Consider the following 19,382-nt stretch of genomic DNA (forward strand, 5'->3'; position numbering starts at 1 on the left):
ATGTATGCAGAGAGCTTCTGACTCAGGGTCCTGTGACTCAGGGTCCTGGAGAACAGTTGTAGATCTAGACATCTGGAGTTAGTTTACTTAGTGGCTCTGGATTATAATCTGAGAGATCCAAACATACATGTGCACTGTAGACATGGGCTTGTTTACACTGTGGCTTAGAGTTTGTTAATAAAAGGCAGTAAAGAGGAAATCTCCCTAACCAAGTGTTCTGCTTGCTTAGACTCAAAACCTATAAAGATTTCCTTTCAGTGGTTCCAAAGCATCTTTCTAACAGGTGTGCATTTAAATAAAAAAAAATCAACAAACAAACAAAAAATCTATTTGAGTTAAAATCCTGTTTTAAAGCAATGAAATTAGAAATATGCACCACTGCAAAAATCCTGAGATTGTTTTTTTTTTTTTTTTTTTTTTTTTTTTTGGGAAATTCCTTTCACGATTCCCAAGAGGAAGTAAATAATTTATAACATTACCTAGGTACTATTTATCAAACACTGACTCACAGAATGGGAGTTACTATTGGAGAAATGAACTTGGTCCCTTGCGCATTTATAATTTCCCAGGACATTAAGCTCTAAACTCTGAGTAAGATGCTCGGTTCCCACAGACGTATACCATTTATCTCCTTTCCCGGAGAAAGTAGACACAGGTGATCTAGCTGTGAGTTGCCAAGTGTTACGCAAACCACACACACGGAGTGCAAGTAGACAAGATGCCAGAGCTTCAGGGGCTCCAAGGTGCACACATCCTAGTGCCTGACTGTTGGAAGGCACTCTTGAAAAGATTTTCCAGTCTGTGCTTTGAGCCCCGCTAGAACGAAGGCTAACATTCCATTTCCAGATGGCTCTTATTACCACCTAGTTATATTCAACCCAGGTTTTATTTCAAACCATTTACCGTTGTCAAGGGTCACCTCCTTCTACAGCATTGCTGTGGATAAGTGTTTATGGTCTTGGGTCTGATGACAAGAATTAAGAAATGACCTTCTTTAGAATGACAACCCAGTAAAATCCATGAATAAAGCCTTGTATTCAATATACAGTTGCAGACTAGCTATGTACAGTATTTATGATAGTGTTATTGCTACTTTTTTAAATCTAGTTTTTTTCTTATTAACCAAATTGGAAAGCACCAAAGCCGCCTAATACTCATCTGGTCAGTGGTTCACACTGAGCCGTACTTCTCATGCTTGTGGACGTTTGTTAAGTGTTTAAATAAGATGAAGAAAGTAGTCATTTTCACCTTATCAGAAGAAGAGAAAATTCTGGGTTTTTTTTTTTGTCAGAAGTTTGAGAAAATAATATGCCAAAAAAAACCCCAAAAATCAAAAAACCACGCAACTCTTCTTAAATGTCCAAAGTTGAAGAAAGTTCTTAGGGTTTTTATCTCCTTTATATTGCTTGGCTACGTAGCCATCTTAAAACTGGTCTTAGGCATGAGTATCAGGGAATGACTGCGTCTGGGGTCACTTACCATGCACGGTAATGGATCCTTTCTTTATATTTAGGGTTTAGTTCATTAGCCAGTCACAGGGATGTTAAGGGGCACTCTGGAAGGATGTTGGCTTGGCCAAATTCAGGCGTCTTTGTTCAATCTGATAGTTTAACTAACTCAAATCATACATGTAGCCTGTCTGTAGAATTCGTGCAACAGTTTTTAATCCAAACTTTATAAAGGCTTCAAAAGAGTTCAGTGCAGATGACTGGATGCAACAGTAACATATGAGCTCATATCTCTTCACATATGTATGGACAGGTCAGGGGGAAGGAAAGGTTTACATGTGTGTGCCTGCATTTCCTATGCATGTCCCCTGATGTTTGTAATTACTTCAGATTTAAACAATTCTCTTTTTTGTACTGCATGCTGTTTGTTCAAAACTATTTTAATTAATCATTTAACTTATAAGTGTAATCCTTCACATAAAAATCACCCAATCCTACGATAGTTTGTAATTTCCCCAAGTCGTCTTTAACATTATTCCATAGAATTCATAGAAGATGTTAGCTGGACATCCCTCTGTTGATGTCAAGAAAAAAATTCATATTTCAAAAGTTAGTTTCTTAACTTCTTTACAACAGTTAGGATAACACTGAACCAATGCTACTGTGAACTTGGTTGAAAGCCATTTGCCACAGAACGTGGATCTACTCACATTTGTCTTGTTCGGCTTCAATTCCTTCACTTTCTGTATCACTTGGTAAGAGCCAAGGCTGATTCACAACCTGCAATTGCTTCAGAGACTCATCCTGCCAGAGAAGAGATTATTTTTGATTGAAGACTAGGTTGATATCACAGACATCAATGAGGTAGAGAAGTTCAGTTTCCACAAAGCCCATGTTCAAATGCCCTAAAGACCTTCCCACCCAGAAGAGTAATCAAAGCTCAAATCCTCTGTCATGTCATAGTTATGAATCTCCTAATCCAAAAGTCATTTTGCGTTCTTCTTTAGTAAGATTTAGGCAATAAGAATTAAATTTAGACTATGATCCTTCTGAAGAAATGTTTTATATAAATGTTCATGGAAATAACATCAGAAAATGCACAAGATAAAATTAAGATAGAGGTAGCCTTGATCACATAAAGACTTTAACTTCTTTATAAGGACAGAAATTAGGATGATTGACACCTGCTTCCTGCCTTTACTCCTGCAATATTTTCTCCCTGCCTTCTCTCCCTTCCTGCTGCCTTATTTCTTTGGTCTCAATATCCCAAGCTGAAGGGATTCCACTATGTAAGTTTCATGAGTATCCCAGCATTAGAGATACAAACAACCACACCCGGCTTCAATTCTGTTTCAGTTAAAATAATTTCACAGGTACACATTTACTCTGTTCTTTCCTTTCTGTTGATGAACATACATAAACCACCATCTCTTGTTTTGTCTGCAGTAAAGGGCATCTGTGAAATTTCAAGGAACAACTTCCTTATGTTTTCTAGGTCTCCTCTTTAGTCATTTTTGGGTGAGATCTTGAAGAAGTCATATGATGATGGCATTGTTTCCATGGTTGTAATTTTTGGTTGTTGTTGCAGCTCCCAAATTGTCCCATGGGTAAGACTGACTTCAAGTTGGTTTCTGATCCTTACTGCTTCCTTCCCTCATTACTGTTACTATTTCTTTATCTATAATTACCTGATAGCTCCTCAACATTTTTGTAAGTTGTAATCTAACACAATGCTTTACACTGAACTTCTTTATCTCTCTCCTACAAGAGAGCATGCTTTCAGGACTCCATTATTATCTAAACTGAGAGTTTTCCCTTACCCTACAAGGCAAATTACTTCTCAACTTCTCTCTATATATAATGGATCAATATACCATTGCTATATAGTAAGTGGCCAGTCATATTTTCCTGTCTCAACAGTACTCTGTAAAAGCACAGAGAGCTTCTTGCAACTCCTCATCCCAGGAACATATAAAGAGTGTAGGCCACAAACTAGCGACTCACAAAGTAGACACTTATGTAGGAGAAAATAAAAAGAGGGAGGAAGAATTTTAGAAACAAAAGAGCTTGAGAGGGTAAATTCATCTTTAAAACACAGAAACAAAACTTTAAATACAAAACTTACTAAAAAGTAAAAATCAGTAAGATCCATCAGTTTGCCTACTTGACCTTCAAAATTCATTTGTTATTTTCTCCATTTTTGCTCTTTTTTCCCCTCCAGCTTAGAATAATTTGCTTTCTGTTGCTCTGAAAAATGCTAACAATATAAAACTTAATTCTCATAATTCTAAGAAACATGGCATACCAGACATTACATGTCAGCTTTGCTTAAGATCAGTCCCATGAGTGAGAAATATACTATGTGCAAACCCTTGATTTGATGGCAAAATCTTGAGGTGTTCAGTCTTTGTGTATTATCTTGGCAATAATTTGGTGATTCTAACTCTGCACTAAAATTAAAACATTTCTCTTAATAATTTAATCAAATGAAACCCAAGCTTGGAAATAATTTTCATAAAGAAAACAATAGCTTGATTTTTTTTCTTGGTACCAGCAACTCTTAAAAACATTGGACTGAAATGTAAATTTCTATCAAATGAGAGATGGGTTCCACAGTGAAATGTCTTTGCCCTAGGGTAAGAAATCCTGGCTGGTCCAAGGCCCTGGAGTTTCCATCTGTGTTAGCTACCCTTCTTGTTGTTGTGGGAACATACCTCACAAAGAAACTTCAGGAGAATAAAGAAGAGGAAGAGCCACTTTGTCTCTGGCAGTGGGTGTTCGTGTGGTGACAGACAGGAAAGCAAAGAGAGCAGACCATAGCCACAAATGGGGGACAGTCTGCAAAAACCACCTCAGTGTCCTGCTTCCCCTTCAAAGCCCCACAGCCTAGTGACCACAGCTTTGAAAAGCAACGGGTTCCATACAAAGCATTCAAACCACAAGACTATGGACATTCAGACTGTGCCGCCCCCTTAGAGCCAATAGAGAAGGGGAAGGCATTGGGTGAGACAATGCCTGGCACTTCACAAGCAGGTCACATCTAGGTTCAACTCTTTCCAAAGCTGGATGGGAAAGATTGTAGCTGAGTTTTGTAAAGGAAATTTAGCACCAAAATAAGTTATTCAGTCTTGGAATATGTAACTTACATGTAAATGGATGCTTATTCTTAGGATATAATTCAATTTTTAAAATTCTTGTTAACAATGAGACTTGGCTTTGCCGAGGCACCCAAAGGAACTATAGAAATATAAAAATATTTGTTTTATTGGCTTGAAAATTCTCTCTCTCTCTCTCTCTCTCTCACTCTCTCTCTCTCTCTCTGTCTGTCTGTCTTTCTCTCTCTCTCTATCTATCTCTGTCTCTGAATGTGTGTGTGTGTGTGTAGAAATACAATTTCAGGATGTTTCATGTATCAAAAAGGGAAAAACCATAATCCAGAAATCATTTTATAAGAAAGTATTTGACTAATAAGTCATACGGTTTGTTATTTTCACCACAGTGGTTCAAGATATTAAGCAATATAGCCAACTGTCTTCCAAGGCCAACACCTTGCTCCTGAATAGAAGCTTTATGGTCTTGGTTCACTGCAAGAGTGAAACTCAGTGAAGTTTAGGGAGAAGTTTACACTGTTGACACGGAATCATGAGGACAGAGTAAGTGTCACTCTCAGAGCGTTTAATTGTCCTACATTAGTCCTCCCTAAACTAGAGCTAGAAATGGAAGCCCCCAGTTTGCCTACCTCTGATTGTCAAGAGCAGCGCATGTCTGAAACTCACCCATCAGCCTGCGTATAATTCTTTGTGATGGGGTCAAGAAGTTAAAATTCTGGACATGTTTCAAAAACAAAGGCCGATGTGTTCCTTCTCACTAAGTTTATTCAAAAAGAATCTGCAGTATATTAAACTATATTTCACTACAGCCCAAATGTTTTCATATTACCAACAGCAAGCTCTGGGGGCTGCTTCAAGAAAAAATACCATTCATCTTCTTTAAAACTTTTTTTTCCCCTAAGTATAGCAAATACCCAGGGACCCAGGTGGTGGGCACTAGTGACATGGAACTTCTGCAGAACAGCTAACTAGTCCAGAATCAAGAAAGGGATCCTTCTCTCTGCTTATAGAGGAAGAACTTTATATGCTAGCGAGATTGTTATTTCATATGTATAACTTATGTTTTGATTTCCAAAAACACTATAAATCACTGATTTATGTCACATTTGACCATAGACATTCAGTCTATTTAGAGGGAAAAAAAAGTGTTCCTTTGTTGAAAATATTTTAATTCTGAATTAACTATTTCTTCCCATTGGGGATGAACATTCAAACAGCATACTGACAATGGTTCCATTTTCTTTTTCAGACACACTTCCTTAGTTTCCTGTGAACTCTCATGCCATAGATAATCTGTGGACCGTGCTGCACATAAAGTGAGTTAGCTCAGTAGCTAATGGCATCCATCACCAAACCTGATAATGTACATAAAAAAAATTGGTCTGCTCCAGATGCATTTCATAGACTTCTTCAAGAGACAAACAATGCTTGGCTTCTACTGAAGTAAAATTTACTCTAAGTCACTGATACAGTTAGTTAGCAATATTAATAATGCTGTCTCTTAGCACTTGTAAATAAAATATTGCACAATTACTCTGATATCATTAATTTTTTCATGAATAATGTTTCTGCGATCCAATTATTTGGAAACCATCAAAAGCAATTGAAATATAAGAATACAGAATTAACCAAGTCCTGGAGCTATAACTTTTAATGAATAGGTTCTGAGGGGAAAAAGAAAGTATTATAATAAAATTATAGATGAATTGTCAGAAAAGGAGGGAAAAGCACAAACTGATTCAAACTACTTCAGAAAATGTAACCATCTGCCCTATTTTCTCTTCTGTCTTGGACACTGGGAGAGCACACTAGTGTGTAGGCAAGCCTTTCTACTTGGTGACTTTTTCCCCAGGGAAGGGAAGGAAGCATCATTGTAGCCCATTAATTGGAAGGAATTTCCCAGCATTCCCTTCGAGGCATTTGCATCTGTGGCTGCGGGAGTCCTTTGGTCGTCAGCAGTATCACCCTATGTGAAGAACAGTAACACCACAGACAGGTCTACGGAGATGCAACCTGCATACACTATAAGCGTGACTGATGGTTAGCCCGTGGAGATGAATTTAGTTTGGCCAGTTTTTCCATCTATTTATGTCATTTTAACATTCCATGTTTCCTTTTATATGCTTGAAGCCTTCTTTTATTAGTCATAACATATAACTTGGTCCATCATTAATTTATTTTTCCAATACATTTGACATGTATTCTTCCGTGTGTGTGTGTGTGTGTGTGTGTGTGTGTGTGTGTGTGTGTGTGTGTGTGTATTTATATGTACAAATGTAGAGAAGGTGGCCTTGTGTCAAGAAGGAGCAGGTACAACCTTAGGTGTGATTACTGACATATTACCTAGTTTTTTTTTTCTTTTTTGAGACAAGGTCTATCCCTAGCCTGAAGCTCTAGGCTGGCCCAAGAGGTCAAGCTTGTCACTGCCTCCCCAGCTATGTGGCTACAGATTTCTTCCCCCACATTTAGGTGTTTTGCTTTTAAACATGAGTTTGGGGACGGAGCTCCAGTCCTCATACGTACAGGGTAATCAGTTGATTGCCCGAGTCATCTCCCTAACCAGGCTTCTTTTTATATTTCTATGCGAGCCATGAATATAACCTTTTCAAAACTGTTATTTAACAAAGAATGTCAAAATGGCACAACAGGATTTTATTTTGCGATGTATACTATAATTGGCGAGTTTCCCGGAGGGAATAAGCTGTGACAATGATAATAGTGTGGTTTTCCAAATTCCATGTGAAGAACAAAATGTATATTATCCATTTTCTGTAAGTAAAAGTGCTTTCTCCAACTGAAACAGCTGGAAGCTCATTTACATTGAAGGTCACAGAGTTCGTCCTGGGGAGGGGACAGACAGACCTGAATGGGTGTAAGTGACCCAGAGACCCCCTTGTTGCATAAAATCAGTCCCTCTCCAGTTCAGATGGTGCATCTGGCAAACCAAGCCCAAGAGTTGGGAAAGCCTTCTTATATCCAGTGCCGTTTCCTGTCTGGCGCCCTTAAAGGTGGCAAAGCTGCCACTTATCACCCAGAGTGAGTTGGCACTGTGTGTGCTGTGGCTGTTCTGTCATCTGGCCCTCACCGCCTTCGTGAAGTCGTGACTGCTTTCTGAAAAGTTTCAACCACAGCTGCCTTGACTCTATAGCTCTGCACTGCTTCTTCCCTGGTGTGGTGACTAGCACTTAGTAGGTGCCTGTGTCTAACTAGCACTTAGTAGGTGCCTGTGTCTACATCACTGTCCCCACCCAGGGCACATAAAGGCTGTGGATTATGCTCATCCCACATGATGCTCTCTGGGTAATGGGGTATTTTCAGAGCATTAGTTTCCTTATAAAAGGTATGACAATAAGGCTTTAGAAATATTTAAATTTGATAATTTATTTTTGATCTGCTTTGCTAGATCAGCATTAGAATTATGATTGTCAACACTAAAATGGCTGTATTTTGAAACTACTTCTAACTTGAGTTGTCAAGAAACTCACACGTGAAGACCATGTAATATCTTAAATTTAACTTTCAGAGCCATTTTGAAGATTTGGAAGGCAGACTCATAAAATATCTTATTTTATACTTACTGAAATATCTAAAGACCAAAGACCTAAATGTCATCTGGGGATGACAGCCCATTCTCCATTCCTTTTATCCCAGAACTGGGAAGCAGACGCAGGCATATTTCTGTTAGCTCCAAGCCAGCTTGGTCTACATAGTAAGTTGCAGGAAAGCCAGAGCTGCACAGAGTGACTTTGTCTCACACCCCACCCCACCCAAAAAAAAATTCTGAATGCTAAACTGAAAGAATAGACTAAAAATAGATAATATAGAACAAGACTAGGCTTATTATTACATAGAGTCTTATTACATAAAATAATTTTAAAGAAAATTATATTGCTTTGGTTTTTCTATTTATATTCAACACAACTGCTTAATGTCATGTGGGTATCATTCATGTACAATATATGTAAACAAGTAAGTAAATAAATAAATCAATAAATAAGACAAAAAAAAAAAAAAAAACCCAAAAAACAAAAAAACCCTAACCATACCAGAAGGAAACAAAACAACAGAGAGGTTGATATGTTAAAAATTGTTCAAAGGTTAACAATACATGTGAAATATATTTATTGTTAATAAAGTATAATTTATTTGAGTTTTAGTCTGTGCTAAATAAAGACAAATATTTGCAAGCTCGGTTTTTATGTTAGTGCTTCGAATATTCACAAATACCGGGGTTTTGTTTTGTTTGGTGATTCCATATATACCATGAAAAGCAAGACAGAAAAATAGTGTCATTTTATATCTCCCATTTTAGACAGGTTATCAATGGAGATTTTAAAGGTGATTTTCTAAAAACCAAGTGTATACAAATGTAGAAGGAAAAAAAAAGGCTAGTAACTAATTTATAAGTCACTAATGAAGGCCATATAATTTTAGAGTCATGGTAATTTGTTGGTTTAGGAAACAACTAATATCTAAGCATCAACCAATAAGAAGTGAAGATCTCATACAGCAATGGACCATGAGGATAGATAACTACCATTTACACTACCTGGCTCACAGACTTGTAAAGCACACACAGAGTCAATATCAAATCTCACAAGCCGAAGACATTTATATTTCCAATAAAGAAAGAGAGCATGACTGAGAAGAGTGGATATACAGGCTCCAGTGCACTGGTAGAGCTGTCCTCTCTTCTAGAATGCGGAATGGGAGCTGGGTTTCCCGTGATGCATGTCTTCAATTGTAGGTATCATTATATCTAGGGTAAACATTAGAATGAAGTACTTTTCTGGAAGTACTTTGACCTTTAAAAAAAGGTCACTGTATTAACCAGTGTTTGTTTTCTGTTATCTATAGAGTGTTATTTAGTACTGCAAACAATACACAGTAAGGACTTGAGTTGCAGGGGCATATTTTCCTTCAGGAAGCATATAGATTAGATTAGGGGAACTTTTGTGTAACACTAAATAAACAGGCTTTTTCACAGCTCTTTAAGATCCTGTCTATACAAGCTGTATCTCCTGGCTGCCACCACGGCCTTAATTCATTCTTGAGTGAGCCTCTTTCTTTGATGGTCCCTTTCTTTTCAGAAGACAGTGTGCTCAGATGTCCTTTGCATGGACTCTTGAACTGGGAAGAAGTGTAGAGTTCCTGTTGACAGCTAGCATCCCACCCAAAGACTGCATCCCATTCCTAACCTGCCTTTGTGCCCAGCAGATTCAAGATGCTTTGTTCATGAGCATCAAGACTTTGCTTCAGCCCTTAGGGACGCTACAAAAGTTCTGAGGGTTTTCAAACGCCCGTCAGTCAGTGAAAAACTCTATGACACAGAACACTCTGTAGTATCTTCACAAATAAAGCCAAGAATCTGAGGCATTTCCCAAGAATGTGCCTCACATTTTAATAGGTGCAGCAGAGAACAGCCACGTGGCCAGCATTTGCACGTGAATGGGTGCTGCCCTATCATGACTTCTTATAAAGGCCCTGACAGTCTCTCCGTTCTTGTTCCTTTTGTTTTTGCTCATGCCCGATACAAAACATGTGTTTCTCATTATCAACAAATGTTCTGGGAATGAAAACATAGGACAGCACTCAGTTCATGCACTTTCTCCTCCATCTTCAGGATGACTGGACTGATAGGAAGTATCCCTCTACCAATGAGGAACAAAGGTGATCTTGATAACATCATTTATTGGACTTTTCTAAACATGGCCAGTGAACAGATATGCACTAGGAACCCGAAAGATAGAAGGAGAAAGCCAAGTGCATGCTGTATCTCACGTGACAGACTGATGGCATGCTATGGCAGAGCCTCTAACCACTCACTTCTTCCATGTAGGAGTTCAGAGAGTGTCCTCCACTGGAGGCTTCTCCCTAGAGGCAAACAGAGGTTGAAAAAGTCAGAAAGGAACATTACAGAATTGTAGAGGGGAGAAAGATCTTCCTCATTGTTACCTCCCCAAACGATGCCCGTGAGCCTGTCACTCTGACAGCTTCAGACTCTCTGGGGGAGATATCATTTCTTTCCAAAGACATGTCTTTTAAGTACCTTTTAGTTCATGTAAACAAGCAGCCAGTCAGTGAAGCTTATTAAATATTAGAAGAGACTGCTAGGCAGGTTTATGAAATTTTCCATTATTAACTTTCTAACTATGTTCTTAAATGAGATGAAGTCACTAATTCCATGTGTTCTACATTTTCATGAAGATCTAACATCTGGACTTAAGACTATCCTATGAAAACACAACATATTACTAAATATTTTGTCTTCGCATTTAGCCCTTTTAACCATAGTGATGTGTGGTCAGCCAAGTCTCCATCATTTGTGTGTTTTCCTAATACATCACTGAACTCTGGAAACCAGTGAGCCTGAGATCACTAAAATTTAAAGCATCAAATTAAATGTATTCTAAACTATCAATCAAGTTGTTGGTTTGGATAAGTTATGTTTTTAGACTGCATAGTCAGGGACATTTGGAAATAAATTCTGTGATGTCATGAAATGATAAATTCTAGAATGTCATATGTGTTTGAAAGATAGCTAAATAAATATGAATGAAGCTTAAGATATCTTATGTTACTTTCCAAAAATCCCTCATATATATTTATAATTTCACTAGACTGGTGTGTGTGTGTGTGTGTGTGTGTGTGTGTGTGTTCCTATATTTTAAAGTACAATTTAAGGACAAGACAACTCAGGTCAATTTGATGGGTTGATCGATTAGAGACAGGAGGAGTGAGTGAAATAAATGAACCCAGCAGCTAAGGAAAGAATCACTGGGTCTTTATTCAGCCTGATACTCTATCACTTCACTAGGATTAAAAGCAATTTATCATAAAAAGTTGAATTTACTTTCATTTTAAAAATGGGGTTTTGTTAGTTCTGGTTGTTTTTCCGATGGCTACTGTTTTCTTCATGTTCTGAACAATAAGATCTGGGGAAAGTAATGGCAGCGTGCTTATATGTAAACAAGAATTATCTTAGGAGAAATAGGAGGTCATTTCTGTAAATTTAGACACCACAGATCAATATGGTACTACTTCTTAAATCACGTTTTCCATTAATACACATAAACACACACACACATACACACACACCACATATACATAAGCACAGATACATACACACACATCAACATACTGCAGTTTAACAGTCTCCACATACTTCTAAGCTTGTGGCACATTTCAATGCATAAAACAGTCAAAAGAATAGGAAGTATTCTTTTGTATTCTTAAAGTATAAGCTATTTGGAGAGATCAAATTCGTGTAAGCCCTCTAAAAACTGAGGAAATTTGAGTCCACAAGGTCAACACTTAATTCCTCATTAGCTGAGCAACTAGCCCCCAAATGCTTTCGACCCTTCCAGTACATTTCTCACGTGCCTAATTATCTTTCCTTTCACCTCAGTTGCCAGGAGAAAGAGGACCAGTTGGCAAATTGTTTTTGACGATAATTATGGAAAAGTGGCCACTAAGTGAAGGCTACATGTCATGTCTCTGAACACTGGAGGGCGTGAAGTGTAATTTCAGAGTTTCTAGGTGCTCACTAAAGAGAATTGATTGCTTCCAACTCGAAGACAATGATTTTCCCAATTTGTCTAGATGTCCACAGTCTTCTGCTAAAACTTGCTAATGGCAGAGGGTTTTCACGATGATCACATATCAATATACAATAAAGTATTCTTCTTGACAACTTTACTCCTTCAACTGTGCCAAAAATTGTAATGCCAATGCCACAGCAGCAAATGACAATGATACCGATATAAGTCATTCTTGGGAGGCTGACACGGAATTAAACAAGCAAGTTAGGAAGTGGGAGGATTCATGGCTTCCCGTCTACAAAAAGAATTTTTTAAATGTTCAGAAGAAACGTCTCACTGGACACACAATGGAACACGTGGAACACCTCACATGTGCCCACAGATTTATGTAAGAAGTTAACAATATGTAAAACCACAACAATCCATACAAGACAGTCTCAGTGTACCCAGTAACAGCATCTAAGCTGATGCAGAGTCCGGCATAGGTCTCTAACACCAGTGAAGGCTTTTCCTTTTGCCTCTAAAAATGTACCATTGCCTCATCCATGTTTATACCTGGAGTTTACTATGGCCTGTGCTTGCCCATTACAGTGCCCTGCTAATCCCAAATAAACCCTGTCATTCTCTGGGAATCTGTCTGTGCCTGCGACTGGCAGGAGAACCCACACATCATTCCTTTCACACCCTGGGATCTGGCTACAAGACTCACCCACAAATCACTGAGTTAGATGCTCCAATAAATGAAGAGCATAAAATCAAAGTTTCTAGTTAGTAATAAAGTAAAAGAAGCATTTGGCAGAGAGGACTACAAGGGTGTCCATGGCCCAGTGAACGGATGAAAAGTCAAGATGTAGGACCTATGACTTTGAAGTCAGAAGAAGAACCCTATGAAGAACTGGATTCCACATGCATGTCCCAGCTTCTTTAGAGACTCATAAGTGATGTATCTCTCTTGCCACCACTGGGGTGCTACGGAAATCAAACATGTTCATGGCACAAATCTACCCATTTCAATCCACATTTTCATTCGCTTAAAGTCCGGAGTTTTTATTATTAAGCCATCTTAATAGCATAATATTTTGGTAAACACCTTTTTAAAAAGAATAAAGAAATAACCCAAATTCAATTTCCCTTGAAAATCAAAAAGGGTAAAAGAAATAGAAAAGAAGAAGAAAGGGGCGTATGGAGGCGGAAAAGGGCAAGGATATGGAAACTATGTCTTTGAAAACAAAAACAAGGGAAGGTATTTCCTGAAACATGGTTTTACTTATCATCAATTTCTAATACAGTCACAGTTGAAATAAAAAAAAATATTTTGAATACATAACAGAAAATACACTGCAAACTCGGAGAAAGTTGGAGAGGCCCCTACCAGATCACATGAGCTGTTAAGCAGGAAGGCCCGTGTCACCTTCTTAGATATTTTATACTTGAAGAAACACTCTCAGTAATGTGGAATATTCTAGCAGCAGAACTAAATGTACCCACTCATTCCATTTACACTTTAACTGTTATATGCATCTTCAGCTTCAATCAGTAAGCATTGTTTTATTCACCTCTTACTAATTTGTAGACCAAATACAGACTGGCTCTCTCAGTAGGGGGAACTTATTCACACAGTACATGTGTAAGATCTGTGGGACTAATTTCCTTCAAAGAAAATTTCACGAGAACCCCACTTCCCTGAAATATTCTTGCTTCCTGCCCTATTTATATAAAACTGAGCAACAATGCTACCACAGACTTCCATCTTAAGAAGTTCCTGAGTTATGTGCTGCCCACCGAAGGATAGGAAATCAATGGGATTGGTCAAGCCATTCCTAAACCCAAGCAAAACATCAAGTGTCCTCATCATTTATTTCAGTGAGGTACCAAGCACTTCGTAGGAGTCGTAGATGGTTGTACATATCAGGACAAACAGCTGGATAAGAACTTAGCCCTATTATAAGAAGTTTCCCATGGGAGAACAGACAGTCAGGATCAAGTGCAAAAGTTCCCTGACTCATGCAATCTTAAGATGGCACAGGAAAAGCTAGGAGGGAAAATCATTTGGGACTTCATTCGTCACAAAGCACATACAGAAGACCGGAAACCCTGAGAACTGTTGTGGATACTGCACAGGTAAGATGATAGACAAAGGATACTGTCATGCTTGGCGTTATTTTCAAACATCGTCTTGATGGCTCAGACAATTAGCCTGATAAACAAGCTGCACAAGGACGTCTTGAAAATAAGACCAAAAAAAAAAAAAAAAAATGCTTAAGACACAACAGAACAAACACAAGAAACCATGAGAATTACAAGGAAAGTCACAAAGACACTAGGCATTGCAGTGTGTGCCATGTTGCCAAAGAGACAGCTATCAGCAGCGTGGGGTCCTCATTTCTTATGGCAAGTGTGTGGAATGGAGATGCAGACATGGTTGATGCTCTGCTCTCCAACTGCATCATCACACAGAGTAACGCAGCATCTTCCCAGGCGGGGAGGAGAGGGAAATTCAGCTTTTTGAGCTCGTCGGATTCTAAGGACAATGGCTACTACTGTCTAGCTAGTTGAAAACTAAAATTGTCTACACCTGGGAAGCTATGGTGTGAGCAGAGGTCTGTGAAGTCACTGGCATGTTCAGGAAGTTGAACCCGGTTTGTTTTCACACTTGCATATATAATGAACAAATGCTGCTTCTGTGTAAATTTTTCCAATGTTTTTTTTCAGATCACGTGAGACATTTATGTCTTGAAAAATCTGTCAATAACATTATGGATAGATATAATCTCTTACTTCCTTTTCCCATAAATGCAGTTTCATTCAGTAGAAAAGATACTTGAATAGTTTAGGGTGACTAAGATTAAAAAAAAAAAAAAAAAAAAAAAAAAAACAGAAAACACCACCATCACCACCACAAACTACGGATGTTACTGGGTCAGTGGGATTGTGACTCACTCTTCTTTTAAGGGTTACTGGTATAGCAGAATGTCTGTTCTGGGAAGGGATAACCTCATGCCCTGGCTCAGTGGTGGAGAGCGTGCTCTGCTCTTGCAGAGGACCTGGGTTCACTTCCCAATGCATACATATCTCCTGTACCTCCAGTTGCAGGGCACTAGTGCCCTTTCTCTACTGGAGCAGAGCATCACAAATCTTCATGCAGACAGAACCCTCAGATATGCAAAATAAAAGTAAAATAAAAGGTTTAAGGGGGGGGGAGACATATCCAATCTCCTTGCAAATAACCAGTTTCTAAATTTAAATAAAAATGATTTACACCTTTCTTCAAAGTCTTTGATGTCATGTTTAAGAGTTCACTTAGGGATAATTGAGCTGAGCAGGGGTAATTACGAGAATAATGACTATTAGTAAGAAAGTTCAATTTTGAAGAATTTAAAATATTTCTTTGTTCCTATTTTTGTAAAAGTGGCTACTCAAGTAGAAAAAGCACTTTAGTGCTTCAATTTCCTTCAGTGTCATGTAAAACCAATTTGGGTGAGTTAGAAACAAGAGGCTCCACATTTGGGGGAATATGGTGACTTTGGTGACCTCCATGAATGAAGTCTAGATCAGAGAAAGGCCAGTGTCAAAAAGAACAGCATAAAAAGTTATGACTCATTTTTGCAGCTATAGTCTTTGAATTGAAGTATTTCCCCCTGGGGAGGAAATACATTTCAGATTGAAATTTAAGAAAAAATAAACTAAAAGATGGTCTTTTCAAAAAGAGAGAATATTAGGTAAAGTAGGAAACATTAAAAAGAGTCAAGGAAAACCAACTATGCGGAGAACAGAGAACTTGAAGCAAGAAATATTATGAAGTTAAGCAAATGAAATCAAAGGGAAGATACAAAGAACCAGGGAGGCCTCAAGAAAACTCTGCTGAGCATCTTAGCAGGTATGCTGTAACAATGCTCCAGAGACAGCCACAGCAGAGGTTGAAAGACATATCTGATCCCCTACAGGTCAGCCACAGAGCCCAGAGGTGCATACTAGGCAAAAATGTTTACATGGAAAGTTATGTGCTACAGAGTTAGGATTGTACTTGTCTGTGACAGGACATCGGGCAGCAAGCAGGATGTACCCACTGACATATGGCTACCTGGAAAAGGTCAAGCTCTCCACCTCTGTGGTTGTCCCTGGACGTTGATTAGTTAAGACAAATGTTTGATTCATGTGATTTTTTTTTCAGTGTGTACACTTAATTTCATCACAAAAATGTATTATAAAATAAACAAATGTATTTCTAGTGTTAAACCATATTGTGTAGGTAGGTCTGGAGATCCAAAAGACGCCTGTGAAACAGAATGAGCTGTTATCTAGCTCTGCTTACTAGGGGAGTTATTTGTGATTATGTCCCCAAGCTTTTGTTCTGCGTCAAGTAGTGAACAAGGGTCACGTATCCGGAAGAAGGAAGGCCATGCTCAGCATTCTAATTCAATCTGTGTAACCTAATTATCACACTGAACTCATAAAAGCCAGTTGACAATTTTAATTTTTACTTTTTGAAATCTTTAAGCCTTTACATGCTCTTCCATTATGCTTTAAAAAAAAAATCAATAGATGTCACTTTGGGATCTGAAAAGTACCTGGATAAACTCTCTGAGGCCAGTCAAGTATAAATGTGAGCCCCATAATTCAAACCAAACACACAATGTATTCTTTTTAAATTAAATTAACCTGTGCCTGGCAAAATGGCCAAATGGCTAAAAATGACTGCTTTCCTTAGCTGAGACTCAAATTGGGAATGTGAGGGAAAACTGCTCTGTTAGATACAAAAGCTCGAAAAAATACCAAGGGCTCCTGTGCTGGGGTTCTCTGCCCGTGTCCTTCTGATTTTAAATTGGGATTGATATTTCAGGCTAACAATGTCACCAGACACTTCTCTGCATTCAGAGAAACTTATTGCCATTAACTTATACACCAAACCCAATTCTGTGTCTCTTTTTACTAATATCTGTCTCTAATTTTTTCGGATATAATAGCAAAAAGATCAATTTAATATGCTAGGTACATCTGAAAATAATTTTAAATACAATAAAAAGCTATAGAATAATTAAAACAGTAAGAAACATTTTTACCAACTTGTGAACAAATATGTACAGGAGAAAACAAGAGTCATTTGTCTGTTCTGGAACATTGTGTATGCTACAGCCAAGGCGAGCCTCAAGTTCATATTCTCCCTGATTCCCCCAGTGCTGAGATTACCCGCAGATACCCTCACTCTCACCATTAATATAGAAGTATATTAGAAGTAAAAAAAAAAATCGTTTTAATCCTTAACACATTTCCTTGAAAGGAAATTGTTTTAACTCTAAAATTGGTCCATAGATAAAAGTATCTATAGGATTAAGCTGCAAATTGAATAGTGAATAAAATACCTGAATGGCTGAGCCAGCCTTTCACAATTTAAAAGCTGAGGCCAGTGCATCACCAGCACAATTGTGGCTTGCTAGGGGAAAATTACCATGACCAGAAGTGTGAAAAATTGTCCAAGTGAAGAAAGTGACTTCTAAGTGTGCCAGAAAAGATGCTAGATCTTTTTCCTATTATCTGCGCGGTACTCTGAAAAGGTGACATACATGCCCCGGGGAATCCACTCACCACCCATTTATGACACCTCTTTCTTCTCTTTAACATAGGGTTGACATGAACTGGTCATTGGAGACTGGATCTGGACTCTCTGCTTGCAAGAACATGAGACAGTCAGGGATTGGGCTTTTGTGTGGTCACACAAATGGATGCTAAAGCCCTTCTTCACATATGATGCTAACCTGTCAGTGATGACTGAGTCATTGTCTCCAGGATCACTGTGAAAGTCAAATGAAATTCTGTCCATATGGCACCCCAAAACAATGACATACTGCCGTTCGCTTCAGTAATAAACATGAGCATTGGGCCGGAGAGATGGCTCTGTGGTTAAGAGTGCTTTTTGCTCTCCCAGAGGATCACTACCATCTATACCTTCAAGTCCAGGAGGTAGATGTCCTCTTCTGACCTCTTATTTTGACTTCTATGGGCACCTCCACAAACACCCTCGCAGACTCATGTACATACACATAAATAAAAAAAATGTTTAAAAAATAAATAAACAGAAATGACTAGTAGCGTTTATGCAGCTTATAGTGACTGAAAGAGTAATCTAAATCAAAAGGAATCAAAGGTGGAGCCATGCTTTATATTTTACAATAAAAGTGACTAATGGTGGAAAGATAGGGTACTAATTCTCTCTGTAGCCCTTCCCTCCTACTTTGCATCTCCTTTATTTTTATTTTGTGTGTGTAAGTGTTTTACCTAAATATATTTATATGCATTAGATGCATCGTTGGTAGCTGTAGAGGTCAGAGAAGACCATCTAAAGCCCAGGAACTGAAGTCATGGAAGGTTGTGAGTTGCCATGTGGGTGTTGGACATTGAACCTGGGTCTTCTGCAAGAGCAGCATAGCTCTTAACTCCTGAGCCATCTTTCCAGCTCCTGCACTTCCTACTGTCACTCGCTAAGAATTAAAATATATGAGTCTGGGGTTGGGGGCTGCGGGCGGGGGCACTATTCTTCAGGAGACCACAGATTCCAAAGGTTTTTGTAATACCGCTAAGTCTTTCTGAGAAAATTCAAGGGTGAGTGGAAAGTTGAAAGTGAGCAAAGGTGCAATTAACAAAATGTAGAACTGGAAAGGAGCAAATGGTGAAGAGCAAGAAAATGAGTGCCTGATACACAGCGTGAGAGCAGCCTCAGCAAGACTGTCCCTCATAATAGACACAGCTTTGCTTAGGAACGGTAGTGACAGCCAACAACCTGCAGGTTCCATCTCTTCCCTACCTGTGACCTTCCTTCCTTTCTCTAGCTGCTCTTAGATGTTGCGTGCCTTTTCTCCAATATCACTCAGCAATACTTCACTCTTCTTAGGTCTTTGCTCTGACACCATTTGTTTTGGGAAGAATGCCCTGACTCCCCACTTGTCTATTGCCACACCTCCACACTTGGCCACACCCCCACACTTAACCACACCCCCACACCTGGCCACACCCACACTTGGCCACACCCACACTGGGCCACACCTCCATACTTGGCCACACCCACACTTGGCCACATCCCACACTTGGCCCTACTCCATATTCCACAACTTTCTTATCCTTTTCTCTATTATACTGTATTGTCATTTGATGTATTGCAGTTTTCATCTTTAAAAAGAAATTGTTAATATATCTATTTTATGAAATTTTGATATGAGTGTATGTGTTGTGATAGGATCTACCTCATATTTCACTTCCTCCAATTTCTCCCCTAACCCCTTCATCATATT

At 38.6% G+C, this 19,382-nt stretch overlaps 1 protein-coding gene across 1 annotated transcript in view; it reads right to left on the reverse strand.

Annotated features, from left to right (window-relative positions):
* LOC308437514 (uncharacterized protein C8orf34 homolog) overlaps nucleotides 1-19,382 on the reverse strand; it is a gene marked incomplete at both ends in the record, with an annotated part of 344,863 nt that overhangs the window by 23,791 nt on the left and 301,690 nt on the right. The window contains 2 exon segments of the mRNA XM_080938598.1: nucleotides 2,159-2,252; nucleotides 10,385-10,432. Coding sequence (XP_080794724.1) covers nucleotides 2,159-2,252; nucleotides 10,385-10,432 — 142 coding nt within the window.

Source organism: Micromys minutus (genome assembly GCF_963924665.1).
Source record: "Micromys minutus genome assembly, chromosome: 26".
NCBI classification, from domain to species: domain Eukaryota; kingdom Metazoa; phylum Chordata; class Mammalia; order Rodentia; family Muridae; genus Micromys; species Micromys minutus.